Source organism: Coffea eugenioides, chromosome 3 (assembly GCF_003713205.1).
Source record: "Coffea eugenioides isolate CCC68of chromosome 3, Ceug_1.0, whole genome shotgun sequence".
NCBI lineage: Eukaryota > Viridiplantae > Streptophyta > Magnoliopsida > Gentianales > Rubiaceae > Coffea > Coffea eugenioides.
In genome coordinates this window covers 9,516,473-9,541,605 of record NC_040037.1, presented here as the reverse complement: position 1 = coordinate 9,541,605, position 25,133 = coordinate 9,516,473, and the positions used below count along the sequence as shown (strand labels likewise).

Below are 25,133 nucleotides of genomic sequence, written 5' to 3'. Positions count from 1 at the left end.
CCTTTTTATTTTTTTCCTCCTTTTTATTCATCATATTATCTTCTGCTGATGCCTGATAGTACTATACTGTAGGAAAAGGAGGCACTGCAGTCTGCATTTAACAGGAGGCAAGAATAATGCAACATCACTAAGATTCTACATATCTGCTGCATCTATTAATTTAACAGAAAAGGAAAAGGAAAAAAGAAAGATTCATATGGCCACGTTTACTCATAAAGATCTTACTCATATGATGCACCAGTTGATAACAACCTGGTAATAAAGAGCATTGTCGGCCTAAATTGAGGATCAACATGTAGACAAGCTCTTTCTAGTTTGAGAACGGATATCAGACTCCTTTCAATTTCTTGACTGGGGTACAGAAGTCTTTGGTCGAGCAAGACTTTCAGTTCTATGTTTTCAGGCTTTGAAGACATTAGATAAGCAATCAAGTCACCAGGATGCTTTCCTTTGATTACTTCCATTGTCAGGACCCCAAAGCTATAAACATCACACTTTTCAGTTACTTTCATTGTGTAGGCAAATTCTGCAAGGTACAAATGGAAAATCATGTTGTGACAACATGTGATCATACCTGAATTTAATAGCAAAAAAAATTGATGCAAGAAAGAAACATTTATTACCTGGTGCAACATATCCATATGTGCCAGCAAGAGAACCCCAATTAGATGAATCTATTTTCAGAAACTTAGAAGTACCAAAATAAAAAATGTGAGCCTCATATTCTGGATCAAGCAAAATGTTGTTGCTTGATAAGTCTCGATGTACAATTGCTGGTGAACAATCATGATGCATGTAAGATAAAGCATGAGCTATGCCTTTGATGATTTTCAACCTCTTCTGCCAGTCTAACTCCATAGCTTCTTCTTCCATGCTCAAAATTTTTGCCAAGCTTCCTCTTTCAAGGTACTCATAAACCAAAAATGAGTGCCGAGAATTTGAGCAGAAGCCAAAGAGTTTCACAATGTTTCGATGCTTGATTTCTGTCAAGGCCTTTATCTCATTCAAGAAACTTCTATGCATCGCCATCTCAGGCATGTGGTGAAGCTTCTTTACGGCTATCACATCGCCTGATGGAAGCTCGGCTCTATAAACACTTCCATAACCCCCTTTCCCAATGCAAAATATGTCATTGAACTCTTCTGTAGCCATTACTATTTCTTAATACAATGCTTTGCCGTCATAAGAACATACGGAAAAAAATTGCCCTTGTTCACATCCATATCTTCTGTTCCTGAACTTTTTCTCCATTGATCATGCAATATGAGACCACCATAGAATGCATAAAGAAGTAGGAAGGATCCCAGAAGAGGACATAAAATTGTGACAAGAAGTTTCTTCAGCTTATCCTTGACATGCTTTTCAATCAACGGGGAACTTCCACAAGCTCGTAACCCTGTAATATTGCCGCATAGACCTTTATTTCCCTGTACTTCCTCTATCGTTAAATTCATAAAGGCTCTACCACTCGGAATTGGACCCTCTAAATTATTGAATGAAATATTGATGTGCAATAAACCAGGCAATTTTACTAAAGCCTTTGGGATTACACCAGAGAGGTTATTGTGGGAGAGATCAAATGTTCCCAGATTTTGCAAACCTTGGAACTCAGATGGTATCTCTCCTGTGAAGAAATTTCGACTCAAATCCAGTTCAGAAAGTTGGGTCAACTTCCCAATTTGGAATGGAATCTTTTGGGTGAAAATGTTGCTGCTCAAGTTCATGTGAAACAAGTACCTGAAATCTCCCAAATGTTCTGGAATAGATCCATTCAAGGAGTTTGTGGACAGGTCTAGATAAAGAAGTTTTGTTAGCATTCCCAACTCCTGAGGTATGCTGCCAGTGAGTTGGTTGTCATTCAAATATAGATTAAGCATAGAAGCCAACTTCCCAACTCCTCTTGGTATCTTCCCAGATAAATAATTTGAAGAAAGATCAAGTGCTTGTAATTGAGTTAAAGTTCCAATTTCTGGAGGTATACCACCTGTGATGTTGTTCTTTCCAACCTTCAGGGTTGTCAAGCTTTTGCATTTTCCCCAGCTGCTGGAGAGTTCCCCATGGAATTCGTTGTTGCTGAGATCTATGAAATACAGGAAGGGATAGATGCCAAACATTTCTGACAAGTTACCATGGAAATGGTTCCCATTGAAGCGGGCCCTAATTAAGCTTGAGCAATATTTCAAGCTTCTAGGGATTGGACCTGTAAGCTTGTTCTCAGATACAGTTATGTTTTGGAGGGTTCCATTTTGGCATAGCAGTTCCGGCAATGGACCAGATAACTGATTTTGCTCCAAATCCAAAACTACCAACTTTTTCAAGTTTCCAAGCTCTTTTGGAATTGTACCAGAAAATTGGTTCTCTCGGAGATGCAATTCATTTAAGTTACTCAAATTACCAATTGAAATAGGAATAGAACCATTAAGTTGGTTCCCACCTATTTCCATTTCGGTAAGGAATTTGAGACCACCCAAATCTTTTGGAATTGGACTTGAAAGTTGATTCTCATAGAGATACAGATGTGTTAAATTGGTCAAATTACCCAGTGACTTTGGGATTGCCCCAATAAGATTATTTTGATACAACATAAGAAACTGGAGTGAGATCAAATATCCCATCGCCGGGGGAATGGGACCATATAGGTGATTTTGGCAAAGATATAACTTCACTAGCTTGGTGAGGTTGCCAAAAGTGGATGGAATTGGACCTATCAAAGTGTTGTTGTTCAGATAAAGTTCAATCAGATTATGCAGAGTTCCAATTCCGTCAGGAATTGGACCTGAAAGTTGATTTCTTCCTAGAGCTAAATGAGTCAAGTTTCTCAAGTTGCCAATTTCAGGTGGGATTTCATGTGACAACTCATTAACTGAGAAATTAAGATAAATGAGCTTGGACAAGTTACCTATTTCACGAGGTATGCTGCCAAAGATCTGATTCAGGCTAAGTTCAAGATATTCAAGATTTGGGAGGGATGAAAATGGGAAGTCATAAAGGCTACCTTTTATGCTGTATTCTGAGAGATTCAACCTGTTGACACTTCCATTAATGCATGAAATACCAGCCCAAGCGCATGGAAGGTTGGAAGAATTCTTGCCGCTGATGGATTGGAGGTTCCACGAGGCTAGCAAGTTATTGTTCTGGTTTTGAAAACTGGCCTTCCATTTCAAAAGACCAGCCGCCTCACTAGCAGAATCTGAAGCGACACCTTTGGCTTTGGGATGAGATGATGGGAAAAGTAGGACCATAATGAATATAGAGATAAATTCAAAAGAACCCATGACAACTTTCGAGTTCAACTCAAGTTTGCGCAGGTTGATATGTGTACCGCAAATGAAGCCAGTATTTATCCTGTCTTCCCAGCTGCACAAGGAAGACTTCCGAGGTCATCTTGTTCTGTCCTTTTCTTCTTAATTTTCCATTTTTCTTTTCTTTCTTTCGGAGATTGAAACAATTAAGATGTCTATTTCGAGGGCCCAAGAAATTTAATGCAATGAAATGTCTTGATGAGATTGAACATTTTGATATTCTGTCACTGATTTAGAAAATATAAGGATGACTTTCCTACTAAATCTGCGGAAGAAGGTGACTCGGTGTGCCAGATTCGTAAAAATGATGATCAACTTACAGGCTAGGCTCTTTATGGTATAGATCTGTATCTTCTGGAGGGGGATTACGCCTAATGATTTGGTTGTAGATTTCAAGAAATAGAAGTGAGAAATTGCCAAAAGATGAATTTTTTTTCCAAATTTTCATTGGCAGATGTAATTGGTCATAGTACATTTGTCCTTGCCCAAATAGAATTTAGTGGGCATTGATATCAAAACTTCAAAGTTTGTTACGTTTGATTTCGAGTATTTTTTGCATTTGCCCTTTACTTCTGATCTCCTGTTAGCTAACGGCATAGACACAAGTTGACACGAAATGAGATTAATTTGGCCAGAACTAGGAGAAGCATTTGATTACATTCAAAATAGTTTGGGACTAATTATATTGACTTCAAAACGTTTTTTTTTTCTTAGACCAAAAAGTTCAAGAATGTTCAAGATACCTTAAGCAGATGAAACCTCAAACACAAAATTTGGGAACACATACAATGAAAGACACCAGTTTTGTTTCAAGCAATTAGAAGCATCTTCTACCCGAATATGTTGGGCGATAAAATTTTTTAGCACAATCTTTTTTCTAATGCTTTTACCTGCCTGCTGAGCTATGTCAATCAGCCACTTGACGTTAGAGCTTTTAACGAGTAGAATCAAACCAAGTAATTAATGTTTAAACTCTATTCACATACTTCCTCCGTCCCACTTTGATAGCCTTGTTTTCTTTTTTCGTCTGTCCCAAATTGTAGTCCACTTTCCAATTGAAAAATGTAATTGTCTTTTAATTTCTCTAAAATACCCTTATTTAATGTAAGTTGTTATTACTATAAACTACCTTATTTAATATAGATTGTTAATATTGAATATAGCCTACCCCATTTAATACATTTAGATTTTTCAAAACATATTGATACTCCTCCGTTCCACTTTGATAATCCTGATTTTTTTTCATACAGTTTAAGAAAAAGTAGTTAATTTTGTTGGAACAATCAATTTAGGCAGCTATTTTCCTAAAATATCCTCACGTTAATTCGAGTACAACTTTATGGGAACTTGAAATCATATTCTTTTGTTGGAGTTTCATTAGAAAAATTGTGGGAATATGAATGGTTTTGAAAATTTTCACTCATGGTTTGTAGCCAATGATAGACATAGTTTGTTTCCCTCCTGATATAAATAAAATTGGAAAATCTAAATGCATTAAATGTGGTAGGTTTATAGTAACAACAACTTATATTGAATAAGGGTATTTTAGAAAAATTAAAATACAACTACATTCTTCAATTGGAAAGTGGACTAGAATTTGGAACAGACGAAAAAGGAAAATAGGACTATCAAAGTGGGATGGAGGGAGTATATGAAAAACCAACTTTATTTAATGTAAGGATATTTTAGGAAAATAGCAATCTAAATTTGTTTTTCCAACAAAGTTAACTACTTTTTCTTAAACTGTGTGAAAAAAAATTAGGACTATTAAAATGGGATAGGGGGAGTCTTATATGAATAGAATTGGAATTCAATTGAATATTAAACGAGTTATAAATGCTACTCAATTTGATTCATTAATTGGTATAGATATTCAATTTCAAACTTGAGTTCGGCTCATTAAATTAAACCAGGTGAACTTGAGCTTGGGTTCAATTTCAAATTTGAGTTTGAAAATGATTTAGTTACCTTTTTTTTTTAAGTAATACATGGTTTAGAACAAATTTTAGCTTGGCTTACACTATAACGATTGATGGCAAGTGGACGACAATGTCTATCACTTTGCGTATTTACGAAGCATTATTTCATTTTCTAGCACACATCATGACTTGACTAGTGAATAAATTTTTTTACACGTTAAGGACCAAGACTTAAGGAAAGGTTATGGCGGTGAGAGCATGCACCGCCCGACTCTGGAGAAATTTTTACCGCTGAATTTAAATGGAGCTAGAGGCAGGAAGAATACTCCACCTATCATATATATATTTGTGTGTGTAATCATTTCTTTTGAGTAGACAGACAAAAAAATATAATCAACTTTTTCCAATTGTTCTTGACTTAATTAGGCTTGAATAAGTAACAAACATCACGGACAAGCCAGTTTTCCAAAACGTGTTTTACAAAGCTCCACCATTCGAACAGCCCCAATTTTGAAAGTACAACCATGTAAATGGAAGATTTATTTTTTGAAAGCATCTGCTATAAATATTTTCTAAAAACACCCAAGACAAAACTGATCCAGCTTTTATTATTTGTTAATTACTGTTTTATTCATTTTTTTAAAAAAATAATTATTTTTTATTTTTTAAACTCGAGTAAGCTCAATTCGGTCTAATTTGAGGTCGAGTTCAAATTCGAACTTTATATTGAGAGTTCGTCGAGGTCAAATTTGATAAAATTGAGTCCAAACTCAATTCAATTGAATCAAAACTTGACTCGAATCAACTTGTTTGCAACTCTACACCAGCAAAAAAAAAAAAAAAAATTACTCCCAAATATTTTGTAAACTTAAAACACAGTCGGATGAACTCAATGTGTTAAAAAAGGAAAGTAGAAATGCAAAGGAGTAATTTTCTACCAATTCTATGGGCAGAATTAGTTGGCCGTAGTACTGGCTCAAAACAGAATTTAATTGATATCGGAATCTAAACTTCTATTTCTGTCCGTTTGAATTCCAGTATTGTCTGCTTCAGGTTAATATACCCTTCTCTTTTCCTGTTAGTTAAAGGGCTGCAAATGTTTAAATTAAACTTGGCCTCCCTAGTCTTGTAGGTATCTAAGTTTTGCCCAACACTTCCCCTTCTTCTCTCCTTTCCCCTTCCTGAACTCCCATCAATACGTTGTGGTTGACTCGGGATCATGACTTTAATCAAATGGTAATAGCTTTTATAAGTCTTCCAGAATGATGGAAAAAGTAGGACGAAATTGAATATGGAAATTATTTGGAAAGAACCCACAATTACACTTAAGTTCAAATCGAGTTGCCAAAGATCGTTACTTTGTACCACAAACGAAACTAGTACTTATCCCAACTTTACAATACAGGGAAGACTTCGGAAGTATTCTGCTTTGGTCCCTCTCTCCTTCCCTTTCTTCTTCATTTTTATTTTTTGAGAGTGAAACATATAAGATGTCTATTCCAATGGGCCAAGAAATTTAATGCAATATTGAAATGTTCAATGAAATTGACCATTTTTTGTCTTCTATGACTAGTTCTCCCTACTGAATGGCTTGAATAGGAAAAGCCTTTCCAATTTGTCTATTTCATTTTAGTGTTTAATATGGCTCATTTAAGCGAGAAAGCCCTTTATCTCTAGGATACTCATTCCAAATTTTTTAAATTCCACTAATTGACTACTACATTTGGAAGCTATTGTTGACAAAAAGAAATTCGTTTAAGAGCGATAATGGCTACCCGAGTCTTTTCCTTGAAGTAATTCCACTAATTGATTACTACTTTTTGAAAGCAATTGTTGAGGTTGATGAAATGAGTTTATTTTTGAGAGCGTTGATGTATCATCTTGACTAAAAAAGTCTTTTGGAATAGAGTAAAAAAGTCATTTTCATTTTAGAGAACTGATATATATCATCTTGACATTTTAATCGAGGAGTTTATTTAAACTTATAAGTCTTTCAAAAAGTAATAATCAATCAGTAGACACTAATTCCTGATTTTGCATGCAAGAATGGCTTGAATAGAAAAGATCTTTTCAATTTGTTCATTCCATTCTAATGTTTGATATGGCTCATTTAAGTAGAAAAATCCTTTCCCCCTAGAATACTTATTCCAACTTTTTGAAATTCCACTAATTGATTACTACATTTTGAAAGCTATTGTTGACAAAAAGAAATTCGTTTAAGAGCGATGATGGCTACCTGAGTCTTTTCCTTGAAGTTATTCCACTAATTGATTACTACTTTTTGAAAGCAATTGTTGAGGTTGATGAAATGAGTATATTTTTTAGAGCGTTGATGTATCATCTTGACTAAAAAAGTCTTTTGGAATAGAGTAAAAAAGTCTTTTCATTTTAGAGAACTGATATATATCATCTTGACATTTTAATCGAGAAGTTTACTTAAACTTAGAAGTCTTTCAAAAAATAATAATCAATTAGTAGACACCAAGTTCTCGTTTGCCCTTAGAATACTCATTCAAACTTTTTCTTGAAATCTCATCCCTCATAAAAACGAGAGCAAATCCTCTGTCCAATATTTTGTGTCCAATTTCCTGTCCAATATGAAACTACGTAGTTTGACAACTGTGACTATTTGACTGCCTTATGAATTTTCTGATTTAATGAACCGAGCCTGCAAATATAAAATGCCTATGAACTCAATATTACTATTACGGTCAGGTTAGGCTGTGCCCTTAAAGTCATATTTGATACTAAATAGTTCTTAATCGAGCTGGCAAACAAGCCCAAAACCCAACAATCCGCCCAATTCACCCATTAATTTTAAAGGATGGGTTGGGTCAATTGGATTATGGGTTTTGTTGGCTTAGGTAAGAACAACCCAATTTATTCATTGGACGGGTTGGGGTTTTTGATTTGGGTATCCAAAACCCAACTTGTTTAAAAGTAATTCAAAGTAATAAATACAAGATTCAATACACATATGTCCAACTATTTGTATTTGGACATGTGTTAATAATTCATTGATTAATTTGTATTCAAAATTCTCATATATATATATTTTCAATCAATTTTTTTAATTTTTATTCAAAAGAAAAAAGAAACTTGAAATAAAAACTCATGCTTATTTTACTTTTATAACAGTAGTTAAACTTGCGCAACTTTTATAACAATTTATTATGCCTTTTAAGAGTATGTTGTTTTCCTCCCCCTTTTTTTCTTTTTTTTGTGTGGTTATTCTCAAGTTGCTACTTGCTTTTGTTTGTTAATATTTCGTGTACGTAAAATAGAGTTTTAAATTTGTCCTAATTGCATTCTTTTTTAATATTTCATGATTGCTTTTGTTTGTTAGTATTTCGTGTACATATAATATTGTACAAATTTCTTTTTTAACCTTTTAGCATTATATAATTTTGGATTCTTCAAATTTACAAACAAAAGCTTACTTTGTATCAGCTTAATTTTTCAATAATTTAAAATAATGCGATTCCGATGTGGTAAAAATGTCAGAATAGTTCATGAATTCTCCTCTCATTTATTTCTTAAAAAGTTTGGGATTTTCCTTAATAATTTTTTGGGGACCAATACTAGTTTTACAAGCATATAATATTTTCTGCTTTATATCAGAGCTGTGGTAATTCTAAAAGATTAATATGACCATAGCATCAAGTATAATCCTAGATGATTCTAATTAATCAGGTAATGAATTATCTAACTATATCAAGTCAATAAAAAAAATACCCTCTAATATATATTATATGTATATAGATCATGATATTAACTTCAAATGAATATAGTTGACTTGCGGATTCTATTTTGTTTTGATTAATTATGGCAACTTGGGCATGGCTAGTCTAGCGACTTCATTTAGTCTGAAGCAAATACCTCCAATCTTCAACTTCATGAGAAGATTGGAATCAGTAAGACAATTAATTTTCCCTCTTAATTACCGAGTCCAAAAATCAAAATGCAGTAATGTCTCCATTCATTTAATAAGTTTCAATCAATTAGTAGTATTAAAAACTAAAAAGTAAACAATTTTTTTAGCTAATCTATTTAAATGTACAATTTATTATCTAAAACTCACAATACAAGCAATATAAAATATTATTGTATTTATGATGTGTTTTCAAGGAACTTAAGAAGTGAGTATGTGTGAAAATACATTTATGTATGTGAAAATGTGTTTATATGTGTGAAAAAAAATCTTTTTTGTATGTTAAAATGTATGTAAAAAAGTTTATGTATTAAAATGTATTAATTAATATGTTGGGTCATATTTGGGTCACGGGTTTGAGATAACCCAATATGATCCAACCTAAAATCAACCCAATCTAAAGTTGGGTGGTTGGGTATAACCCATTTAAATGAAAATCCAATATTAACCCGCCCAAAACCCTCCTAACCGGCCCAAAACCCGCTTAACCCGCCCAATTGCCAAGTATAGTTCCTAATATACTACATCACTTACTAGTTACACGTGGAAAATGAAAAAAAGAATAAAGGATCAAGTTTTGGCATTTGAACATTAATAATTTTAATGTTGCAGACCCTTCGAAAGTTTCGTGCAAATTGAATGATATAACATTATTGAATTGAATTGATTTTTAAATATATTAATCTATTGATCAAGATAAAGAGTAATGATATAATTGGACAACTATTAGAAATTTTTTTGTTGTTTCAATATAATCTGATGAATAATTGACAAACAAAGATGAATAAATTATTGCAAGAAAAATTAGGTGAGGTTTAAAAAAGGTAGTCAAGAGGGACTAAATCCACAACTCTCCATCCTAAATCTACACCTTAATACCATTTTATTGTGAATTTAGAATAGAAAGGTATGAATTTACTACCTTCCTATTAAATAAGGATCAAGTAAAAATAATTTTTGGATACGACAATTGTGATTGTTTTCAAATAAATTTGTTGATGGACCTTGTTGGCAAGAATAGGGGCGCAAATGATTGCAACTGAATAACTGTTATACAATTTTGTCCATTTCAAACCATTGCGAGTCTTTTATTTGAACACGATCTAAAGTTAACATACATAAAAAATGACCGAGTCTTGCATTTTTTTTTTAGACTAAGCCTGCCCCTCAACCTTCAAGAATGGTATCATTCCTACCCTTAATTCTTCTTGACAAAGGTCTAAAGGACTTCCAAGCCAAGATGAGGGTACATTGGCTACCCTGTTTTTTTAAGGAAAATGATGTTGTTCCCTACCCTACTCTTTAAGGAATAGGGATGTGTATCTTGAAATTTCTACTTCTTGACATTAAAACATTATTGTTTTTCAAGTGGATCCTTAGCAAATTAACAACGTGTTTGAAATTAAATTTAGCCCTCTCCAGTCTTGTACATAGCTAAGTATTGTCAATTTTCCACCCTCTTGTTCCCAGTCTAGTACATAATTAAGTATTGCTAATGCTTCCCCTTCTATATTCTCTCCTCCTTTTTATCCTCCATCAATAATTTTCAAATAGTATTAAGCATTGACTCTATTATGATGACTTTAATCAATGGTAACCACTTTTATAAGCCTTCCAAAATATAAAAATGTGATAACTATAAGAGGGGTAAGATGGTCAAGTGATTTTTACTCTAGAATTTTTCTCATTGATGCTTTGGGGCGCTCATTAAAACACACAGTAAGATATCTACGCACATACTTGATATTTACTTTCTTACTTTCACAATTCAATTTTATTTTTTGGTAGACAGTTAATGCCTCGGGTCTTGATTTACAATTTCTACTCATCGGAGGTAATTTTACGCTATTGCGATATATTTTAGGAGGTTTTTACTAGTTCGATTTTCTTATCTTTAAGATACTAATGCGTACATTTGTTTGAGGTTAATTGATATATGTGCTTATCAGAAGACAAATAGTTGTTGCTTGTAAAGCATTTTTGTTTTGTTTTCCTACTTGGAATACTAATTGCCTAGATTGTTTTGTATTAGCGCTGATTGTGTGTATAATTGAGTGCAACTTGCGAGAAAATCTAAAATCCTAAAATACCATACAATTGGTTTAACATAACGATAACTTTGGTTTGATATTTACAAAATCATTTCAGTACTCTAACAACTTCTACCCAACTAACTGTATGGTACTCTAGTCCAACAGCTATAGAGTCTCACCTAACTTGTATACATAAAAGGTCATTGTTTGTTTGTTTGTTTTTTTTTTTTTTTTTTGATAATAAGCAAACCGTTTTAACCACAAAAAAAGAAAAGAAAAAAGAAGGTCATTTTTTTAACATAACTAAACTTTCACAAAAATGCATTTTGTCAAAATCTTGAACCTCTAAATACAGAATGAGTATCATTGGTTTAATATAAGTAAACTTTTGCTGGGCTCGTGTTCGTAAAGGTCCAACCGTCAAGATGAATATAGTTATGGTTGGTGTCAAACGTGTTTAATTCTGGGCCCTTGTGCCCCACGGTCCAACATTTATGATCAGCTTGACGTAATATTGGACGAGAAAAGTCCTTGTTGTTGAAAAAACAATTTTTATTGGCGGGCAGTTGTTAGTAAAGGTCAGATACTCGGCCGTGTATTGGCTCTCAAGCTCTCAAGCACTAGACCCTTAGACAAATTCCACAGTTTTGTTGCACTAAGGGTTTAGTGCTTGAGAGTTTTAGCACAATTTCATTCTTTTGAAGAACCAAATGGGTTTTAATTAAGATTTTTTAATTACCTTAATTTATGTGTTGGAAATATGTTTTCGCGAGTGGTCTACCAATTCTTACCCTAAAATTTGTAATCGGGTTGTTTGATGGTTTGATTCACAACTGAGAGTTTATTTCTAGGATGTAAAAGCTTCAGTTTTTAAATGTGCAGGACCAATTTGCTTCGTTTTAAATGTGAAGGACAAAAAGAATATTTTTACGAAATGTGAGGGATGAAACAGGTCATTTTTCCTTCCTTAAAAGTTTTGTCATGTTTCTTTCTGAACTTTTTCTTTTTTTTTTTAAGCATAAATCCATTTATTTTCAGGCTAAAATAGTTCTATGACTTTTCCAAAAGTTTGTGAATGCAATGATGACTTGTGTTGTAAATATTTTTTCTAAGAAAAATTATTTTTCCATTTATTATCTTTAATTTAAAAAATCCAAAAAAAAAAATAATAGTCACGAAATGTTTCGTTTGTCTCGTTTAACTGAAAAATAGATGGAATAGCCAAATGAACACTTTTAATAATTTAGTAGATCTATTCATGACAAGAAAAATGGTATAGCTACCTAAATGAGATTTTAAAAAGGTTCAGTAACCAGTGGTGCATTTTACTTAGAGAAAATTTCCTCATTCATCAACTTAAGAAAAGTATGGTAACAAATTTTGCACTTTGCTCTAATGCAGATCAACATAATGTGTTCAACTATTATATATTCTTGCAATTGCCTATCATTTTTTTCCGTTCTAGAAAACTTCCTCTCTTTCCTCATATTGTACCCCCTAAAAATTCAAAATGTAGTAAACTACCTCTAAACAACAAATGAAAGTTCAATTATTTTAAACAAAAAAGAAGTGATCAAAGGAGGCAGAGAAAACAATAACTGATATCTTTTATTTGAAATACATGGCACAGTAAAACATTTACAATTTGCGTTTAAATGCTCATCCATATTGATAATATTCTTAGGTTTAATTGCACTTTGCACCCTTCAACTATATCTAAATTCTCACTTTAGTCCTTAAACTTAAAAATGAGACACTTTAGATCTTAAACTATAAATTTGCCCCACTTAAGTAACATCATTAAGAAAGTGAGAACGATTTATGTCTAAGTGGATGTACTTTAAGGACTAAATTGGACAATGTTAGATACTACTTTGTAGCTATCTTTATGATCTATTATCAAGACCTCTCCAACAAAAATTCCGTTTTAAGGTCAAACTTAGCCCTTTCTATTCTTGCACATCTCTAAGATTTTCCCCTTCACCTAATTCCCTCTCAATTTTTTTTATTGCCCATGCTTTAATTCTTTTCTTGTGTCTTTTCCCTTTTCTTCTCTTATTGTCAATCCTTCCTTCTTGTCTCTGTTTTTCTCTCTTCCATCAATATCTTTTGAGTGGTCTTTGATGCCATAATGACAACATTATCCATAGTAACTATTTTTATAAGCCTTACAAAATATAGAAATCTATGGCTTAAGCGACAAGAAATAGACTAATAGATAATCCCCTTCTTTGATTTTAGGATTCCCATATTTGTGTCTATCATTTAAAAATATCGTGGATTTAGAGCGACTTTCTATAGGTGAACTCTATATCTTTACTAAAAAAATAGATGTAAATACTATGACAAAAATTTTGCAAAATTTGACACTTATTGAACGTTATTTATTATAATCAATACCTCCATCCAAATTCGATTTAAACTTATCTGGGCCATCAATTACACTATGCAGTTTCTCGAACAAGTGTAACGAACTCCAAACACGTGGGAAAATAGAGATCCAAGGCCTTTTTCATTAGCACTGCCAATTGTTCTATGAAATATATACTATACTACCATAAATAGCGACACTTACATTTTAAAAGAAAAGGGCACTAAGACAACAAAGTGTCAAAACAGAACTTTTCAAACATACTGTAATACAGTTTCTGTTGGTTGATATCTGAATGTATACATCTTCTACTTATTGTCTAGGGTTATTATCACTTTACCCATTTAACGTTTGGTGTTACTATCAATTTTTCCCTTAATATGACCTTTTAGTCACTTTACCCTCAAGATTAATGATCAAACTTAACGGAGTTTGTTAACTAAAGTGAAAAGACATGTTTAGCCCTTATAATTATTTTATCCCCATAAACTATAGTCTCATTATCAATTTACTCCCTAAAATTATTTTTTTGGCAATTTATTATACCATTAAACTAACTTAACAAGTTAAAAGATTTTAGAAAAAAGTACCCTCCTCTTTGTATGATAAAAATAATGAAAAAAATTTAGAGTGACTCTTCTCCTTTTTAGTATCAAGAAAAAAAAAGTCAAAGTATTAATCTCTTTTTTCTTGCTAATCTTTTAATATTGAAAAAAAATAGAAAGATTGGGAGGGAGAGAGAGGGCGAGATAGAGAGAGAGCGAGAAAGAGAGAGAGTGTGCTCAATTATTTTTTTAAAAATACAAATAAGAAAGAATTAAATATTCTTGTTATTTTAAAATTATTTTACTTTTTTGTTTACTACCAAATTCCAATTTTAATCTCGACAACTTTAAAGTAATATGATAATGTTAGACTCTTCTTTATTTTCTTTCTTTGTAAAATCTAATTTGCTATCTCCTTCTCTTCTATCTCTTTTTCTGTTCCTAGTATTAATAAGTGTGAAAAAAGAAATTTGAAAAAATTCTTTTATTTTTATATTTTTGGATCTCTTAAAGTGAAAACAAAAGGAAGAATAACCATTCTAATTTTTTATTTTGAATTATATATAGAAAGGGTAAATACATTTAAAAAAATTTTACCATACTGGTTAGATTAACGATGAAATAAAATGTCAAAAAAATAATGTTAGGAATTAAAACGATTGTATTACTATAATTTATAAGGATAGAATGAAAATAACAATGTAGTAATGCTATATAATAAAAGGGTACTTTTGTCCAAAATTTCTTGACATGTTGAATTGAATTACCTATGAAGGTAAAATGGCTAAAAGATAACGTTAAGAGGTAAACTAATAGTAGTAATATAGTTTAAGGGGGTAAAATGATAATAACCCTATTATCTATGTCTCTTGCACTAGTTCATACATTTGTATGGTGCAATTTAAATTGACCATTGTTGAAGATCCCAACTTTGGAAAGAGGGAACAGCGGATTGGGGCTGTCGACCACCCAAGATTTTTTTTTCTTTACATCCCAGTATCATTTGTTTTTAAAGAAATCCATAGTAGAACTAGTTTTGGCCACGTTAAAACATGTTTTAAAATTAAACTTAGCCTTCCCACGGTAAATTTTGCCGCTTTCCGCTTATTCACATCCTCATTGCTAATTCTTCCCCTTCTTCTCTCCTTCTTTCCTTCTCCCATCAATATCTTTTAAGCCCCTTCCCTCTCATTCACATCCCCATTGCCAATTATTCTGGTTCTTCTCTCTTTTTCCGTTGTCCTCCATCACTATCTTTCAAATAGTTTACAACTGACTCCATTATCATGACTTTAATCAGTAATAACAAATTTTATAAGCTTTCTGAAATATAGAAATCTAAAATAAAAAAAGACAGAGGGCCAAGTCAAGGGTTTTGTCTATTGCCTTTTCTCACGGATGCTCCCACGCACTCAATGATGCACACCCTAATATATAGATCAATATAACCCCATTCAGGCACTTTCACAATTTAACATAACTTTCTATTGAGGATTAATATTTGGAGAATGGCTTGAGGCATTTGTTAGACAAATCCCTTTCCTATAATTTCTAATAACCGGAGGCAATTTAATACTAGTTTAGGGCTACAGATATATAATTTGTAAAGCTTTTTCTAGTTTCTTAATTTTCTTATCATTAACATCCCTATTTATGCGTAATTGTAATACAGGTTTACACGAGAAGACGGATAATATTTTTTTTTTTTGTCAGCAACGGTAGATATCCTATTTGCTAGAGGTGAAACTGACAGATAATTTCATTTTAGTTTTGATTGTTCATTATTTAAGTGCCACTTGTAAGGAATTCTACAGTTCATAATGAATACCATATCATTGGTTTAACATAACCATGACGCGGCTTTGCTCAAGTTTAGGACATGGTGCAGCTGCAACTACTTGGACGTCCATGTCAGCGGTGATAATTTGGTGATGAAATTTCGATTATGTATATAAGCTCAAAAGATAGAAATCAATTGGTAGACAAATAAAGGCATTTACTGGGGAAAAAAGCCCAAGATGTGGATGGTTGAAGTATGAACAAAGATTTTCAGTGAGACAATGAACGAAGATCAAAAACTAATAAAACGGAAGACTCTAAATCGGCAAGCAGTTTGAATTCCAAATGAGTGTACATAAGATTTACTCTAAAATTATCACTTTGGGTAAAGTGTGCTGCTTCTAACTACACCATGAAAAGCCCCAATAAAATTGCTAATAGTATAACATGCTAGAATCGACACGCTTATATGACTTAGGTCCTATTTGATAATTTAATATTTAAATTTAATGTATTCAATTCATAACATCTTAAGGCGTGTTTGATAACAAATAAATAGAACATTTAAAAATTAATTTAATTTTTCTAGGCAAAACTTGTTTAAAAAATAAGTAATAAGCAATTCAATTATCGCTTAATGTGATATAAATTATAATACACAATTTAGTAATTTAATGAAATCATAATTCAAATTTCAAATTTTAGTTTTTAGATTTTAATTTTATTAAACACGCCGTTTCTCCCATACTCTGGTCTGCCAATTTTTTTTTTTTTTTTGAAAAAAAAGGATACATTGATAATTTTCACTTTTCATCTTTGCATGCATTAGAGTCCTTTGAGTCCATGTTGAAGAAAGTGAGAAAAGCAATAACCCTTGGAAAAGGGGCGGACATCTTTGAAGAAACATTGCATAAAGAAAAAAAAAAGAGTGGAGAATAATTCGCACCAAGCAAAATTTGGAGAGTCCAAAACCAAACAAATATCATCAAAGCCGTACCAGAGCCAGAGGAGGAAAAGACACCTCTTCACTCTAGACAACCACTCACTAGTGGCATTACTAGCAACCACTCACTAGATCTGATCACTATACCATATTTGGCATCAATTTTCCCCTAAAAAAATTCCTGAAAATCTATTGGCCATGGATGGTTTATTTTCACACACAATACATGCAGCTCACTTTCCACTACACAGCTGCCACAACAACCTTTTTATTTTTTCCTCCTTTTTTAAGCTGCCACGACAACTTGGTTTACGCAGAAACTTGATCCTCTAACTAAGCTGCCATATTCATCATATTATCTTCTGCTGATGCCTGATAGTACTATCCTGTAGGAAAAGGAGGCACTGCAGTCTGCATTTAACAGGAGGCAAGAATAATGCAACATCACTCAGATTCTACATATCTGCTGCATCTATTAATTTAACAGAAAAGGAAAAATGAAAAAAAAAAGATCCATATGGCCACGTTTACTCACAAAGATCTTACTCATATGATGCACCAGTTGATAACAACCTGGTAATAAAGAGCATTGTTGGCCTAAATTGAGGATCAACATGTAGACAAGCTCTTACTAGTTTGAGAACGGATTTCAGACTCCTTTCAATTTCTTGACTGGGGTACAGAAGTCTTTGGTCGAGCAAGTCTTTCAGTTCTATGTTTTCAGGCTTTGAAGACATTAGATAAGCAATCAAGTCACCAGGATGCTTTCCTTTGATTACTTCCATTGTCAGGACCCCAAAGCTATAAACATCACACTTTTCAGTTACTTTCATTGTGTAGGCAAATTCTGCAAGGTACAAATGGAAAATCATGTTGTGACAACATGTGATCATACCTGAATTTAATAGCTAAAAAAATTGATGCAAGAAAGAAACATTTATTACCTGGAAAATAATGTTGTGATAACATGTGATCATACTTGAATTTAGTAGTTAAAAAAATTGATGCAAGAAAAAAACATTTATTACCTGGTGCAACATATCCAAGTGTGCCAGCAAGAGAACTCCAATTAGATGAATCATTTTTCAGAAACTTAGAAGTACCAAAATCAGAAATGTGAGCCTCATATTCTGGATCAAGCAAAATGTTGTTGCTTGATAAGTCTCGATGTACAATTGCTGGTGAACAATCATGATGCATGTAAGATAAAGCATGAGCTATGCCTTTGATGATTTTCAACCTCTTCTGCCAGTCTAACTCCATAGCTTCTTCTTCCATGCTCAAAATTTTTGCCAAGCTTCCTCTTTCAAGGTACTCATAAACCAAAAATGAGTGCCGAGAATTTGAGCAGAAGCCAAAGAGTTTCACAATGTTTCGATGCTTGATTTCTGTCAAGGCCTTTATCTCATTCAAGAAACTTCTATGCATCGCCATCTCAGGCACGTGGTGAAGCTTCTTTACGGCTATCACATCGCCTGATGGAAGCTCTGCTCTATAAACACTTCCATAATCCCCTTTCCCAATGCAAAATATGTCATTGAACTCTTCTGTAGCCATTACTATTTCTTTATACAATGCTTTCCCGTCATAAGAACATACAGAAAAAAATTGCCCTTCTTCATATCCATATCTTCTGTTCCTGAACTTTTTCTCCATTGATCATGCAATCTGAGACCACCATAGAATGCACAAAGAAGTAGGAATGATCCCAGAAGAGGACATAAAATTGTGACAAGAAGTTTCTTCTGCTTATCCTTGACATGCGTTTTAATCAACGGGTAACTTCCACAAGCTAGTAACCCTGTAATATTGCCGCATAGACCTTTATTTCCCTGTACTTCCTCTTTGGTTAAATTCATAAAGGCTCTACCACTCGGAATTGGACCCTCTAAATTATTGAATGAAATATTAATGTGCAATAAACCAGGCAATTTTACTAAAGCCTTTGGGATTACACCAGAGAGGTTATTGTGTGAGAGATCATCCAATGTTCCCAGATTTTGCAAACTTTGGAACTCAGATGGTATCTCTCCTGTGAAGAAATTTCGACTCAAATCCAGTTCAGAAAGTTGGGTCAACTTCCCAATTTGGAATGGAATCTTTTGGGTGAATATGTTGTTGCTCAAGTTCATGTGAAACAAGTACCTCAAATCTCCCAAATGTTCTGGAATAGATCCATTCAAGGAGTTTGTGGACAGGTCTAGATAAAGAAGTTTTGTTAGCATTCCCAACTCCTGAGGTATGCTGCCAGTGAGTTGGTTGTCATTCAAATATAGATTAAGCATAGAAGCCAACTTCCCAACTCCTCTTGGTATCTTCCCAGATAAATAATTTGAAGAAAGATCAAGTGCTTGTAATTGAGTTGAAGTTCCAATTTCTGGAGGTATACCACCTGTGATGTTGTTCTTTCCAACCTTCAGGGTTGTCAAGCTTTTGCATTTTCCCCAGCTGCTGGAGAGTTCCCCATGGAATTCGTTGTTGCTGAGATCTATGAAATACAGGAAGGGATAGATGCCAAACATTTCTGACAAGTTACCATGGAAATGGTTCCCATTGAAGCGGGCCTTAATTAAGCTTGAGCAATATTTCAAGCTTCTAGGGATTGGACCTGTAAGCTTGTTCTCAGATACAGTTATGTTTTGGAGGGTTCCATTTCGGCATAGCAGTTCCGGCAATGGACCAGATAACTGATTTTGATCCAAATCCAAAACTACCAACTTTTTCAGGTTTCCAAGCTCTTCTGGAATTGTACCAGAAAATTGGTTCTCTCGAAGATGCAATTCATTTAAGTTACTCAAATTACCAATTGAAACAGGAATAGAACCATTAAGTTGGTTCTGACTAGAGGTGGCAATATGGATAAATGGTTCATAATTGGTTTTGACTTAATGGATGGTGGATGAAATTTATCCAATCCATTTAGATCCATTTATTAAATGGATCTAAATGGATGGATCTAAATGGATTAAATAAAAATCAATTATCCATTTATAATCCATTTAAATATTTTGGTTACTTTTTTTTTATTACCATTTCTTATAATATGAAAATACTTTTTTATGTACTTGTAAATTTTAGGTGTTGAAAATGACAAAAATCAATAAATGACAAAAATAATTGGAACTAACCATGAAGATTGTTGTACAAATAGCCATATGGTAATTAATGAGGGATTAATGGGGACTAAATCACATCATAATCTAAGGAGAGAGGTTCAACTGGGCTTACGGAGGACTAAACCACACCCGTATGAATTTTTTGAAAAAATCACATATTGTGACAATTAATAGGAGGTAATATTTAAACTCTTGATCTCCCACCCATCAAGGCTTAATCCTTAAGTTGGCTCCTTAAGTTGGCTTAAAACCAGAATGCAACACAAGCATTTGGTCATACTGGAAAGGTAAAGGCTGTCTTTCTGTATTTGTCACTTCTGAGCACAGACTTAAGCAGGCAAGGCACTAGTTGCTTTCTTTATTTTCTGTCCAAAATTAAACATTTTCACTGCGGTAAAAGAGTTAAAAGGTCGGAACTAGTATATCATTGAATTAGCAGAAATTGAGACACCACGTTTATGATTTGATGGCGGCTGCTAGTTGCCATCATCATCAACGTGTTCATAAGGCCGGTGGAATAAACGCGGAGGAGGCCAACACTAAAGAACAGAGGAATGAGATAGAGTTGAAAAACATGCAACAGGTTTCTTTTATTTGGTTTTTAAGTAAATGGATATATATGGTTTTTGTGGATAATCCATATAAATCCATTTAATTTAATGGTTTTACTTTGGTCATCCATTTAAAACCAACATTATAAATGGATAATTCAAATCCATTTAATTATGGATTATATGGATGGATAAATGGATTTCAATCCAAATTGCCACCTCTAGTTCTGACCTATTTCCATTTCGGTAAGGAATTTGAGACCACCCAAATCTTTTGGAATTGGACTTGAAAGTTGATTCTCATAGAGATACAGATGAGTTAAATTGGTCAAATTACCCAGTGAGTTTGGGATTGCACCAGTAAGATTATTTTGATACAACATAAGAAACTGGAGTGAGATCAAATATCCCATCGCCGGGGGAATGGGACCATATAGGTGATTTTGGAAAAGATATAACTTCACTAGCTTGGTGAGGTTGCCAAAAGTGGATGGAATTGGACCTGTTAAATTGTTGTCCTCCAGAAAAAGTTTAATCAAATTATGCAGAGTTCCTATTCCTGATGGAATTGGACCTGAAAGTTGATTACTATAGAGATCTAAATGAGTCAAATTTCTCAAGTTGCAAATTTCAGGTGGGATTTCTTCTGACAACTCATTAACTGAGAAATCAAGATAAATGAGCTTGGACAGGTTACCTATTTCACGAGGTATGCTGCCAAAGATCTGATTCAGGCTAAGATTAAGATATTCAAGATTTGGGAGGGTTGAAAATGGGAAGTCATAAAGGCTACCTTTTATGCTGTACTCTGAGAGATTCAACTTGCTGACACTTCCATTAATGCATGAAATGCCAGCCCAAGTGCATGGAAGGTTGGAAGAATTCTTGCCGTTGATGGAATGGAGGTTCCACGAGGCTAGCAAGCTATTGTTCTGGTTTTGAAAACTGGCCTTCCATTTCAAAAGACCAGCCGCCTCACTAGCAGAATCTGAAGCGACACCTTTGGCTTTGGGATGAGATGATGGGAAAAGTAGGACCATAATGAATATAGAGATAAATTCAAAAGAACCCATGACTACTTTCGAGTTCAACTCAAGTTTGCGCAGGTTGATATATGTACCGCAAATGAAGCCAGTATTTATCCTGTCTTCCCAGCTGTACAAGGAAGACTTCCGAGCTCTTCTATGTTCTGTCCTTTTCTTCTTAATTTTCCATTTTTGTTTTCTTTCTTTTGGAGATTGAAACAATTAAGATGTCTGATTCGAGGGCCCAAGAAATTTAATGCGATGAAATGTCTTGATGAGATTGAACATTTTGATATTCTGTCACTGATTTAGAAAGTATAAGGATGACTTTCCTACTATATCTGCAGAAGAAGGCGACTCGAAGTGACATCTATAGTATAAGAGATGGATTAGCGGTTACCAAATTCGTAAGAATGATGATCAACCTACAGGCCTAATGATTTGGTTGTAGATTTCATGAAATAGGAGTGAGAAATTGCCAAAAGATGAAATTTTTTTTTCCCAATTTTTCATAGGCAGATTTAGTTGGTCAAAGTACATTATTCCTTGCCCAAATAGAATTTAGTGGGCATTGATATCAAAACTTCAAAGTTTGTTATGTTTGATTTTGAGTATTTTTTGCATTCGCACTTTACTTATGATCTCCTGTTAGCTAACGGCATAGACACAAGTGACATGAAATGAGATTAATTTGGGCAGAACTAGGAGAAGCATTTGATTACATTCAAAATAGTTTGGGACTAATTATATTGACTTCAAAAGGTTTTTTTTTAGACCAAAAAGTTCAAGAATGTTCAAGATACCTTAAGCAGATAAAAACTCAAACACCAAAATTTGGGAACACATACAATGGAAGACACTAATTATGACCCCGTTTGGATTGCTTTTTTATAGAGTTTTTGTCAAACAAAAGTATTGTAATAATTTGATATATATATATATATAAGGTAAAAATGTGCATGACAAATATGAAAAATTTTTGAGAAAAAAATGACAATCCAAATACGAGAAGAAGTAATTTCATTTTTTGAAGCACAATTATTCAAGTAATTACAGGCATCTTTTACCCGAAATCTGTTGGGCCTTAAAAATTTTTTAGCACTAATTCTTTTTCAGAATTCTCTTATCAAGAGAAACTTCAAAGATTATCAGGTAAATTAACATGCCAATATTCACAAGCGTAAGTTCGTGCCCGCCACCCTGACCCACCCGCCACCTAAAAAAAAAAGAAAAAAGAAGAGCACACTTGTTAATCTTTGCTATCTTTTTCTAAACTATAGGTAGAGTTTAAATTTTTGCATTTGCAGTTTTATCTAGAGGGTGTGCAGCCCAAGAATAAAAGAATAGTGTGGATGTTTCCAATTAGAAGGGGGGAAAATAAACTTAACCCTTTGCAATATCTTTTCAGAGGCTTTTACCTGCCTAATGAGATATTTAGCAGATCAACCAGCCACTTGACGTTAGAGCTTTTGACAAGCAAAATCAAACAGAATACTTGATGTTTAAGCTATGTTACAATATTATATGAACAGGGATGGAGTTTGATGGATATTAAACAAGTTATAAATGTTGCTTGAATTCAATTCGTTAATTTATATAGATATTTGAGCTCAACTTGTTAAACTAAACAAGTTGAATTTGTACTTGACCTTGAATTCGAATTCGAGTTTAAAAGTGATTTGGTTATTTTTTTAAAAAATAGTACATGATTTAGAATTAATTAATTATATTATTTGTTTTAGAAATAAAAAATGATAATTTTATGTATACTTACTTTTTTGAGGAAAATATAGGATATGTATATATATATATATATATACACACACACACATACATATACACACAGTGTTATATGTATTTATTTATTCTTAATAATTATACATGTGTTCACGAGCAAATTCAAATAGTTAGCAAATAAGTTCATGTTTAGTTCGATTATTATGTTCAAACTTGATTCGGTTATTATACGATCAAAAATTTTTTGAACTAAAAATTTGAACATGAATGTATTCGTGAATAGTTGAGTTTCTTAAAAGCTTTACTTGATGTGGATATATTTAGGGGTGGGCAAAAATACCCGTTGACCCGAAAACCCGAGATATCCAATCCGATCCGCACCGAAAAATAGGATATCCGATCCGATTTCTCTTAGCGGATCAGATAGGGTCGGGTATCCGGAACATTCGGATACGGGTACGGATCGTAAAAGCAAAAACCCGCGGGTACCCGACCCGGGGGTATAATATATAAATATTAAAAAATATAGGGATAATTTTATAATTTTTTAAGTTATTAACCCTAAGTTCCTAACCTAAATCAATCCGTTGGTCATCCATTCAGATTTCAGCCTCTGCTTCAGCCGACACTCTTCAGTCTTCACTCTTCACTCTTCAGTGGCCGATGCCCTTGTCTCTCAAACCTAAGGCCGAAGACTACCGTTAAAACACCTCAAACTGCCTGAATCGAATCCCTTTCTCTTCAGCCCTGTTTCTCCGTTGTCGTCCTTTTCTATCTTCGAGTAATAGTGAGAGACGTGGGAAGCAATAGTATTCAGTTTTTACAAAAAACAATGGTGCAAAGTAGTACACTTACTACTAGTAAGTTTAATTCCAGTAGACACAAACCATTAAGCATAAAAGTGGGAGAGGAAAAAAAAACCATATATATATATATATATATATATCGAAGTGGTGGGAGTAGGAAAACCAGGGGATGTATTTGACGGAGAAGCCATTGGGTTCGGTGCGGGCACTGATGAGAGAATCTGGTACTTTCTTGTTGAGCTCTTTCAAGATTTCCGAAAGGGGTCTGCTTATTCCTGAAGTGGGCACCCCATCGGAATCGACGGCGTCGTGGTGGTGGGGGTGGGGGAAATCAGATTGCTTTGGATAAGCAGCATCAGCATCAGCTGATGATGATGAATCAGTATGAGCAACAGCAGCAGTGTCAAAAGTTTTAGGTTTGGCAGCGATGGAGCGCTGCTGCTGCCTACTACCAAGCAGTTTACTGAAGCAGTCGCTGCCTCTGCCTTCTGCCATCTCCCTTCCTTCCTCCCTACTGCTTCTACTTTCCCTGTGGGCTGATTTTGTCTCTCTGTTTTCTCTGTAATACTACTGCTATTTAATTTCTGATTAGTTGGGGACACCGCCGATACCGCTGTCGCTGTTCTGTTTTGGGGACCCTAACATAGCATCATGCTGTGTTTGCTGGATTTGAGAATGTCTATATAGTGTACATTTTTCTCATTTATATGCCCTTTTTGGAAGTTATGTATCAGAGTAGATATTTCTAACTTTATGATTTAGTGTGGAACTACTGCTACTGATCATTTTTGAGATTCGAATATGCTTTGTCTTTGTCTAGTTTGAATGATGTTGTTGCCTTTTTTTTTTTTGTTGAATGATGCTATCGTCCAGCAGGTTCATCTTATGTCTTATGAGTTTGCAGAATTTGCATTCTTTAAATAGGGGCGGGTACCCTATGACCCGCCCCTATTTTTCGGGTATCCGAGGATCGGGTACCCGATGAAGATCGGAGCGGATTAGGGTCAAAAAAATAGTGACCCGATATGTTAGGGTCGGGTCAGCCAATTAGCGTTCGGGGCGGGTACCCGACCCG

The 25,133-nt window shown here is 33.8% G+C and overlaps 4 protein-coding genes across 4 annotated transcripts; all 4 read right to left on the bottom strand.

Annotated features, from left to right (window-relative positions):
* Positions 1-75: 75 nt before the first annotated feature.
* On the bottom strand, positions 76-3,242 carry LOC113765974 (MDIS1-interacting receptor like kinase 2-like). The gene is made up of 2 exons (XM_027310209.1): positions 624-3,242; positions 76-526 (listed from the first exon to the last, which is right to left on the bottom strand). Exon 1 carries the CDS (start codon positions 3,240-3,242, stop codon positions 1,155-1,157), a length of 2,088 nt encoding a protein of 695 aa, XP_027166010.1. The 3' UTR covers positions 76-526; positions 624-1,154.
* LOC113765975 (MDIS1-interacting receptor like kinase 2-like) lies at positions 222-1,152 on the bottom strand. The gene is made up of 2 exons (XM_027310210.1): positions 624-1,152; positions 222-526 (listed from the first exon to the last, which is right to left on the bottom strand). The coding sequence occupies exons 1-2, from the start codon at positions 1,150-1,152 to the stop codon at positions 222-224; spliced, it is 834 nt and encodes a 277-aa protein (XP_027166011.1).
* Positions 3,243-17,068: 13,826 nt separating the features above from the next.
* On the bottom strand, positions 17,069-18,479 carry LOC113765973 (MDIS1-interacting receptor like kinase 2-like). The gene is made up of 3 exons (XM_027310208.1): positions 17,852-18,479; positions 17,359-17,670; positions 17,069-17,234 (listed from the first exon to the last, which is right to left on the bottom strand). Exons 1-2 carry the CDS (start codon positions 18,477-18,479, stop codon positions 17,366-17,368), a joined length of 933 nt encoding a protein of 310 aa, XP_027166009.1. The 3' UTR covers positions 17,069-17,234; positions 17,359-17,365.
* Positions 18,480-18,482: 3 nt separating this feature from the next.
* On the bottom strand, positions 18,483-24,553 carry LOC113765972 (MDIS1-interacting receptor like kinase 2-like). The gene is made up of 4 exons (XM_027310207.1): positions 24,222-24,553; positions 20,803-21,645; positions 18,557-19,664; positions 18,483-18,491 (listed from the first exon to the last, which is right to left on the bottom strand). The coding sequence occupies exons 1-4, from the start codon at positions 24,551-24,553 to the stop codon at positions 18,483-18,485; spliced, it is 2,292 nt and encodes a 763-aa protein (XP_027166008.1).
* Positions 24,554-25,133: the final 580 nt, after the last annotated feature.